Source organism: Dreissena polymorpha, chromosome 13 (genome assembly GCF_020536995.1).
Source record: "Dreissena polymorpha isolate Duluth1 chromosome 13, UMN_Dpol_1.0, whole genome shotgun sequence".
NCBI lineage: Eukaryota > Metazoa > Mollusca > Bivalvia > Myida > Dreissenidae > Dreissena > Dreissena polymorpha.
The window spans coordinates 58,854,428-58,864,843 of record NC_068367.1 but is presented as its reverse complement, the minus strand read 5'-3'; the positions used below and the strand labels follow the sequence as shown (position 1 = coordinate 58,864,843).

At 37.3% G+C, this 10,416-nt stretch overlaps 1 protein-coding gene across 1 annotated transcript; it reads right to left on the bottom strand.

Annotated features, from left to right (window-relative positions):
• Window positions 1-598: 598 nt before the first annotated feature.
• On the bottom strand, window positions 599-10,175 carry LOC127854829 (uncharacterized). The gene is made up of 3 exons (XM_052389896.1): window positions 9,966-10,175; window positions 5,356-5,500; window positions 599-1,431 (listed from the first exon to the last, which is right to left on the bottom strand). The coding sequence occupies exons 1-3, from the start codon at window positions 10,039-10,041 to the stop codon at window positions 1,332-1,334; spliced, it is 321 nt and encodes a 106-aa protein (XP_052245856.1). The 5' UTR covers window positions 10,042-10,175; the 3' UTR covers window positions 599-1,331.
• Window positions 10,176-10,416: the final 241 nt, after the last annotated feature.

The window sequence follows — 10,416 nt, the reverse complement described above, 5'->3', positions numbered from 1 at the left end:
CTTAACGCCCAATCGTCCTTTGTCTGTGAGAAATCTTCGCTGTACCCCTTGTTTTAACTGTTGTTATTTCCACCTGCTTCTGTTTTAAAAAGAGACTTACCCATGCAATGTAGCCAATTTGTGCACAGTATGCAAATGTTGTTGTTTTTCGACGTGTATTTTCTGGCTGTACTTATTTTCTTGCTACAGGTGTTTCTTTCATGTCGGTGTTTCTTTGAAGAGCTTTCAAGGTGCTGTTATACGCTGTATACATGTATTTTATTATATTTATTGCTTACCTAGTCTGCATTGAATTGTATGATATGATATAATATAATATAATATAATATAATATAATATAATATAATATAATATAATATAATATAATATAATATAATATAATATAATATAATATAATATAATATAATAAGATGCTGGAATGTTTTGATATTTGCCATTTAATGCTATATTTTGATAAATGGAAACATTTTAATTAAAAGCTCCAGTATTAGACAAGAATACAATTGAAAAAAATACAAAAAGTAATCAACAACTGGGCTCGAACCACTGATCCTTGGAGTAAAAGTCTGACGCTTAAAGCACTCGGTTATCCGTTGTGACGTATTTTATTACCATATATAAGCAATCCTCGCAATGCCACAAAGTATAACAATAATAACAGAACTTGCCAAATGATTCAATCGTTTCGCGTCTGTGACGCTTTAATATTTCCGGGATTTTTATTCGTCAAAAGATGCACTTAAATAACATTTAAGATTATTGTTATTGTTTAGTATTGATGTATTCTCTTAAATATCATAACTACCACGAACATGTGCAAGTCTGAAACATTTTTTGTAATGTTGTCAATTTACCAAAACGTGAACATGTCCCTTTAAAGCCACATACATACTCAAAAAGAACGAATATTTCGTAAAATATTTAGTAAAATACGACAATTTCCGAAAATTGTATGGGTTAACTTTATAATACGAAATATAATATTTAACGAAATATTCGTTTTGGGTATTAATGTGGCTTATATTTCTGATGAGAACATGCGTGGTTGTGTGATGTGTTGTATGTGTGCGCGCGCGTTCGTGCGAGTTTGTGTGTTATTGTGTGTACATGCGTGCGTGCGTGCGTATGTGTTTTTTTTCAAAATGCGTGTTTGTTTTTCTTTTTTCTTTTTTTATTAAGCATTTATTAAGACCACTGACGAATTCGAAACCATATGTATTCAAAGTGACGTTTATCATGCAAATGTTGACGAGCGAGTCATAGAGAACATCACGGAAAGCGATGTAAGCACAACCATTAAAGTTAGGGACGGTGCGTGGTGGTAGCCATGGTTACAGAACGTCGTGGTGCACGTGCAGCGTCCGTAGCCGAGGATGTCCCTGCACGTGTTCGATGAATCCTGACCGCAGCTTCGGGTCACCGTGCTCCAAACTGGAATGTAATAAATATATAAATATATTATATTTGAGTCAATAAATTCAATAACTCAGAGCAATATTTGCTTACTCGGATATTTCGACTATATCACATAGTCTTCATCAGCGATGTGCTAGTCAGTTGAGCGAGTCACGTGACGTAGGACGGTCACGTGACACGAGGAGAGAATTGTACACCGGCGGAAGTTCCAGCCCCTCTTCCCGGTTTAGCGACGGTCTTCGTTGTTTGATGTTAATTGCCTCGTTGATCCTCCGTTTGATGTGCGAGTCTTCGGATGCTAGTATTTTTGTGTTGTTTGGATCAATATTTTGTCCTGTGTGGGAGCAATGTTTATATATGGCTGAGTCTGATCTGGCTACACGTTCTTTCAGTCTTATGTTCAATGATCTTCCTGTTCCGCCTATATAATCGTTTTTGCATTGTTCACACTGTATGTATATACCACCCCACACTTTTTCAATTTGTCTGTTTTGTCTTTAAAGGGGCCTTTTCACAGATTTTGGCATTTTTTTTAACTTATTCATTAAATGCTTTATATTGATAAATGTAAACATTGGATCATAAAAGCTCCAGTAAAAAATCAAGAAAAAAAATTTAAAAAGGAAAAGAACATTGCCCGGAGCAGGTTTCGAACCAGTGACCCCTGGAGTCCTGCCAGAGTCCTGAAGTAAAAACGCTTTAGCCTACTGAGATATTCCGCCGAGTACACATTTTTGATGTATTTTATACCTTATATAAGCAATCTTCGTAGTTTCACAAAATTTAACGACAAAAACAGAACTCTCCAAATTATTCAATCGTTTCGCGTTGCAACGCTTTATAATTTTTAGGTTTTAAAATCGTCAAAAGATGCATATAATGGCTATATTAGAGCATGGTTAATGTTCAGTATTACTGTTTCCTCACAAATATCATAACTAAAACGAAAACTTACGAATCTGAAACAACTTTTTTCAATTTTGTCAATTTACCAAAGCGTGAAAAGATCCCTTTAACGTGAGTTAATTGTTATCTGATTGAGTTATATGGTCGATGGTACATGTTGACACCATAATTCTTGAATGTTCATTGCAGAGCTTCTGACGTGCCCCGAATGTATGGCATACCTATATTGATCTTTTGGTTTTTGTTGTTGGATTTATCAGATGGTGTTTTGTCTTTCTTCTTAAGGATCGTAAACATCCACTCTGGATAACCGTTGGCCCTAAGTGCAGTTTTGCAGTGTTCAATTTCTGACTTTTGGTCATGTTTCTCACTGGCTATTTTCTCTGCTCTGTTGAATAATGTCCTTACTATCGACCGTTTGTGATCTAAGTGGTGGTTGGAATTGAAGTTCAGGTACTGGTCGGTGTGTGTTGGTTTTCGGTAAACAGTAACTCTGGTGAAGTTTTGGTTTTCGGTAAACAGTAACTTTGGTGGAGCCATCGTCGTTCACGTGAACACAAGTGTCCAAAAAGTGTATCTTACCACCATCTTCCTCCTGTTCCGACGTAAACTAAATGTGTTCATCTATGGATTTCAAGTGTGAGAAGAACGACTAAATATCATATTCATGAAGTTTGGTCATCGTGTCATCCACGTACGTAAACTATAGGGAAGGTGGGTTCTTGGCGGTGTCTAAGGCCTCCTTTTCAAAGTGCTCCATATATAAATTTGCAATGATGGGCGAGACTGGAGAACCCATGGCTGCACCCTGCTTCTGCTGAAAGAACTGCCCTCTATAAATAAAATATATGATGTTCAAACAAAGTTCTAGAAGTTCACAAACTGAGTCCACACTTAATTCAATTCTGTTTGATAGTTTGTTGTCCTTTTCTAACCTGTCCTTAATCACTTTCAAAGCTTTATCTACAGGAATACTTGTGAACAATGCTAACACATCATAAGAAACTAAGTTGGTTCCCGGTGGTACTTCCAATCCGTTGATCGTCTGAACAAAGTCAACACTGTTGACGATGTGGTGCTCTGTCTTGCGCGCTAAAGGGCCAATGATGTTGGCTAAATACTTGGCTGTAGGGTACATAACGCTGCCAATACTCGACATTATGGGGCGTAGGGGGGATGGGCATCTTTCTTTGTTTTTGACAGATTTGGTGGGGTCATTTTCAACTTGACATAGGTATCCGTGCCCGACACTAGTTTTCCCATTTTGTCCTCATATTCAATCGTGTTCAATACAACTGTTGTTCTCCCTTTATCAGCGAGTATGATCACAATCGAGTCATCCCGGCCCAGATCTTTCATGGCTTCTCTTTCTTTCAAAGTTTTTTTTTTTACTTTTTGGTGGTTTGCTGGTTTTCAACATTTTCACTACATCTGCATGTAAGCTGTCAGTCATTAGGGCAAATGCCGCTTCAGTAGATGCAATGATTCCATCATTGGGGATAGTGAATGAGGTAACGCAAAAATTTAACCCTTTCTGAAGCAAAGAATGTTCGTTAGGCTCATTCAGATAAATTTCTTACCCATTTGGAAGTGTAAATTTTCGGTATCCCATCCTGTTCTCCCTTGGTAGTCCCGTTTCTTTTCGTAAAAAGAGCATCAAATTTCTGACGTTGTCTTTGTTTACATTTGTCAAAAGTTTTCTCATGAGCATGCGTAAACAATGTTCTCGTTCAAGACAAGACCTACGGTGACAGCACCGCACTTACTTTTTCACTAATTTCATCCGATGTTTCGTTCAATTTCTTCAAAGTAAATTCAGTCAGATGGATCCTGACTTGTAATAATTTCTTTTCAGCGTTATGTATGATTTTCTGTGCGCTAAAATCATGCACAGACGTTTTTAATTTCAACTAACTATTGAGTGTGATCTCACCATGGTGACATCGCAAATTGAAATTGTGATGATTTTTCCTACGTGCCAACTCAATCGCACATTCTCGGCCCTTTCCGTCAAACATCGGATAAGTCCGATTATGATAATCTGCGAGGGGTACCGAATGCGTGCCAACTGTGCCTGTGTTGCTGGAACTTTCGCCGGTGTACAATTCTCTCCTCGTGTCACGTGACCGTCCTACGTCACGTGACTCGTTCAGCTGAACAGCACATCGCTGATGAAGACTATGTGATATAGTCGAAATATCCCAGTAAGCAAATATTGCTCTGAGTTATGGAATTTATTGACTCAAATGATGAATCCAGAGCAAGAGAACAACCTTCATAGTTGGAATGTTATAAGTAAATTTTAAACAATAATGATAAATCGTACAAACACGTTATTATGGTATATTTTACTATCTTAAATACACGACATGTTTCGGATATGAATTTATCAGAAGGGTCGTAATATGAATATAAAAACAAGTTTCTTTTCATAAAATGAAAATTTGAACTTTACACTTTAAAGTCCGCTGTACACACGGCTATTATTGTAAACTTATTTTTTTAACTCGATCGAAAGCCTTAGGCTTATCGAAACGCTCTCGTGTCCGTTTTCTGGGAAGAACATGTACTTGTTGTGTTAAAGAGAGATCTCAAGAACGCTCCCACAAATGTGGTCAAACGCTTGATCTCCAGATTGATAGACTGACATCGTATCCATTACGCCACGGCGACCTAATTTTGAAATGTACACTGACACAGGGCCGTTGCCAAAAATCCCTCAAGGTCATTCTTTATCTAAATCTTTATTTCAATCTTAATTTAAGTCTTATATAAAATAATTTTATAAATTTTAGTGAACGTACGAATAATCTCGAAAGTTTGTAGAACGATTGTTTTAATATCATAACGTCTTTAAGCAAAACTGTCAATATGTATACGATATGATGGTATTATTACTTGAAAGAGCATACCTTTAAAGTAGGGTCATTGTAGTAGATTCGCCTACACAATTACTCCAATCGCATGGTAATCATGAAACAAACAAACAAACATACGCAGAGTTTAACGGACATTTTGGTCGTTGACACGCACCTGTGCCTATCGATTTGAACTCTTTGACGCATGACTTGCATCCGGACGCGACCTAGCTTCTGCTCTAGAATCAGTTGCTCTTCGTTGACGTTTGTCCCGCAGTTGTCTTCGTCCGACGTGCAAACGTAACAGTCGATTGCTGTCACTGAAAGCAGAATGTTATTGTTAGAATTTTCGTTTGAAGACAGGTACTGTACTGCGTTACGTGTGGGCGATGGAAAAGAATTCCATAATCGGATTTTGAGGGTAGAAATGATAAACGTACAGCCGAGTCTTTGTGAAGATTGTTGGCGATTCGTTATTGCTACGAAGCGAATAGTAAGATCAGAATGCACGGGAATCAGGTTGAAAAGGTATGATGGAGTAAGATAATTTTGCATCTAAAAAGGGAGAAGGAGCTTATATATATATGTTTTTGTCTGTCGGCTAGGGATTCCCATTTTAGATCCGTCAGTGTAGCATGTGTTCCATACACGATCGCCAGACTCAAAAACGGGTCGCACTAATGACAGATGCAGACGCTCTACACATGTGCGAGATAATACACACTTTAAGGAAAGAAGGATGCCGATTTGTGTCAATCCTTGTCAATCATGATATAGATATTATAATTTGCCCATTTTGCATTATCTGAAAGGGTTAATCCAAGTTGCTAGTGGGACATGACTTGGGTAACCGGAACGCTGTTTATAAAAAAGGGCGGGATAAAAGGGAAATTAGATTTTATAAAAGAATGTTAAAACAGAGACATAGTGGGTGGCCAATTTGTAACATCCCTTTTTAAACAGTTTTGGGTTGATTAAGTCCGGACCACTGGCCTTGTAGGAGTCAGGTACAGATATAGCATCTTTAACTTCTTGTTCGGAAAGTTTTATTCAGGGAAGGATGGTACAAGTATAATTAGGAAGAGAATGTGGAGAATGGTTGACACTATATTGAATGCTTGTTCGCAGAAGAAGGCGTTCAGTACGGCCGTCTTATCTTCACCAGTAACTGCTTCTTCTCCTTTGACAATTAATATTTGTTTACGATTTGAAGTTTGTCTTGAGGTACGGCGTTTCGCCAGTTGGAATCATTTCTTGTAGGTGATGTTATCTGAATTGATGTGTTATTATTTGTTTTGATTAAGGAAGTTGTTTTATGCCATGCATTTCGAAAGCTTGCCAACTCTTTATGATCATTTGACGTTTGTATGTCCCGGTAGGGTGGCATATAGAAGTCGGATCGTCCGTCCGTCAGTCCGTCCGGTATTCCGTTTTCCGGAGGTTTTTTACGCAACGCATTGAGCTGATTTTTGGAATGTGAGTCTACCTACATGATCTACAGATGAAGTGTGAGTTTTGTTTCGGCCCATTGATTATTGACGAACCGTGGACTAAACAATATTCTCTAAAATAGCTGATGGGCGGCTTCTAAGCGCACTAGGGGGCATTGTGTTTCACAAACACATGTCTTGGTGCGATTATGTTTTGTTTTTTTCGCTTCCAAATCGTATGGCGAATGTTGTTTTTCATCCAAGGTACATCTTATAGTGACATTTAGTTGGGGGCGCTTGAAGATGCAGCAGATAAATGTCGGTGGGTCAGGTATGGGCAACATTGCTCACATTTTCGCTATAAAAAAACGCGAACTAATCAGTAGAATTAAGAAGTTGTCTATACTTGTTGTAGTTGCCAACCTAATAGATACATATATAAAGCCTAAACCAAGAATGTGCTGGTTTGGCCAGTTTCAAGACAGAGACAATCGGGTAGTGGAAACATGTGAGATTTGGTAAACAGGGATTTGCAGTAAAGCTGAAAGGACGTCTCGTGAGTGTTTGACAAACATAAGATTCATGAGACATTGTGAGTGTGGGAAGTTGCATTGGGGAATTATAGCTTGTGTTGTGTTGTAGGGGTTTATTCATCTGCTAATTGTATTGGACTGTGATGCTTAGGAATTAATAATGACGTAATATTGGCGTAATGTCTACTGAAGGTGTGATCAAGACTATGCTCAGTATTCAATCACTGAATGTTCGAGTCGGATGGACGAAAGATTCCATCAATTACGCAGGTTGATATGAATTTTGACCCACGTGATTTCTAGACCTTTCACTAAATGATGGGCTGATATTCATAAAGCTCCTAAGGCAAATCTAAACATAAGCTGGATTTAAAGGGAAAATTATTTTTAAAAAATCTATTGAAATTCTAATGATTTCAGTTTTGTTATGCCAAAATGCTGTTCTTCTATGCAATATTTACTCAAATAAACCAATTAAATGAAAAAAGACACCAAAATTTAGGAGCAAAAGACTTAAGGAATTTTTAATTATTTAAGGAATTTTCTTAATACCAGCCCTGGCCTTTCAATCGACTTAATGGTGTTCCTAACATATATAGCTCCTCCGCCAGCTCTGTCTCGTCTGTCACGGCGAAATGGGAGATTGATTAAAGTTGGGTATTAGAAAGTCTTCGTTAGCCACGGTTGCATTAAGCAAGGTTTTGGTGAAAACTATAATATTTTTTTAAACCACATTTATATAGCGCCCTTTTCATACTCGAGATGTGCGTTCAAAGGCGCTTTACATTTTTGCCATGATCACTGGGTCATAAGTCGTCCGTTAACATCTTGGCGCAGTATGCAGCCACGGCACATTGGCTTATTTCCCTCACAGGTACCCATATATACACCTGGGCGGAGAGGAGCAGATGTGGGATAAATTTATTGCTCGATGAAATTCCAGTGGTCAGGGCGGGATTCGAACCCGGGACTTTTCGATCCCTAAGCCAGCGTCCTACCAATAGACCACTGCTCCCAATATCATAAAGTTTAGGCTCGAGTTCATGAATATCAATGTTTGGCCTTAGGCTTAGAAAAAAAAGTGTGCATAATAGCTGGGCCATAAGACGTTAGTTCCTTTAAGTAACGAAATGTAGATTCAGACATGTTTGGCTCTAAAGAAGGACCAGAGTTGCTTTCAACATCGCCAGATATACAGGTAAGCAACGTGTGGTTGTGTTTGGGTTGGGTTTTAATTGTGTTTTGTTGCGTTGTGGTTGGGGTGTTTTGATTGTGTGGTGTTGCGTTGTGGTATTTCGATGCGGTTTGTTTATTTTGGATTATGTTGTTTTGTGTTGTGGTTGGTCTGTTTTGGATTCTGTTGTGTTGCATTGTGTTTGGATTGTTTCGGATTGTGTATTATTTCGTTGTGGTTTGTTTTGGATTATGTTATTTTACCTTGTTGTAGGACTGTTTTGGATTCTGATGTTTTGCGTTGTGGTTTTTATTGTTTTCGACTGTGATTTGTTGCGTTGTGGTTGGTTTGTTTTATGGTGGTTGTTTTTTGGATTGTGTGTTGCGTTGTAGGTTTGATTGTTGGTGGTCGTGCTTTGATCCATTGTGGTTGCTTTGTATTGAATTATATTGTGTTGCGTTAATTACAGCTTTGTTGTTTTGGATTGTTTTATGTTGCGTTGTTGTTGAGCTGGGATGCGCACTTTGGATATTTGAAATGGGTTGTCTTGCATTGTTCGGTTGTTGTGTATCTTGTCTGTAGTTGCATTGTGGATGGTCTTGTTTTGTTTCGTTGTGGGTCGGGTGTTATGGTTGTCTTTGGTTATGTTATGTTGTTTTGGTTAGCGGTTAAGTTCAAAAGTTGGTCATGAGAGTTCAAACTATAGGTCAATAGGTAAATCTGGAAATAAAAAATGCGAATACTATAGATGTCTCATTGTTGGCTAAATCAACAAAAACTTTTGTTTAAAAAGTGTATACATGATTTATCAACTGAGTTCGAAATGTTTCCGCTCAGTTAAAAGAAAAAGAATGACGACAATGGGAAAAAATAAGTCTCTAGTATAATATATTAAGTTACGAAGATTTAAGTACCCGGTATACGAGTTTTAAAAGGAGATAGTTGGTCCTTGTTGTTCATGTTCCATCATCGCAAAAGATTTGCAATGCAAAATGGAACACGGGGATAGCAGTCCATGATATGTTATGCCCAGGATTCCAATACCATAGCGAAAACACTATTTTCGATGTTGTTTTAAGCAAAGTATCTATATTCATGTTATGCTTTCCGGTGGTTTATAGAGAAATATAAGTGCATCAAAACAGATCACTGTTACAAACGGTGAAAATTAATTTTCAAAGTTTTACTTTAAATCGATGTCTTTTTCATGACGTTACGAAGTCATTATTTCAGCAAAATACAAAAAAAATCATTTGTAAGCAAATAATAAAAAGAAAATGTGTTGGATTTGGTAGAGAATCGATTCACTTATGACCAGACAAAATATTTTGTTCACACGTAGCAGCGCTACTCGTGAAAATATTCTTATAAATGATCATTCGTTAAATAAAATCGATATTTCATCAAATCCAATAACTATCCTCTACATATCAGTACCATGTGTACACGTCTCATAATATGAACCCGGGTGAGCGCCCTATATAGGGTCCTCGAGGCCCTTAAACAATATATGATATCCAATATATTATGTTGCTTAGCATTATTGTCTGTAAGGATAAGCCGAGATATAATACCTATTTTTTATTGAAAGATATGTTAATAATTAATAGGATAATTGAATACGTTGGATTACATTAACGATACTTACCCACTCTGCATGTCTTGCTAATGACCATTAATATCACCGTCATTGGAATTCTGATAGCTGAACGCTTATGATACATTGTTCAGGTAACGTTTAACGCACGTAAACTTTGTAAATATCACTTAAATAAAATTACACAGACGCTTATAGTTTCATGTTATTTCACAGTCGTTTTACATTCTGCAAAAAAACACATGAAAATGAAGTTTGAGTAGCCTCATAAACTACTGAATTCATTGTCAGATATTGTGTTAAATATCGATTCCTTTCCAATTCACTTCAATGAGTGAATGGATGGACGGTTTGCAAAATCAATAGTATATTGTTTGTGGTTGTTAAAACGAATACTGAACTGTTTTATCAATCGACAGAGTCATTGTTCACTTTGAATGGCATAAAATGTTTTAGAGTATGTTACATAGAGATCACATGATTATGCAATCAGTCTTCAAAG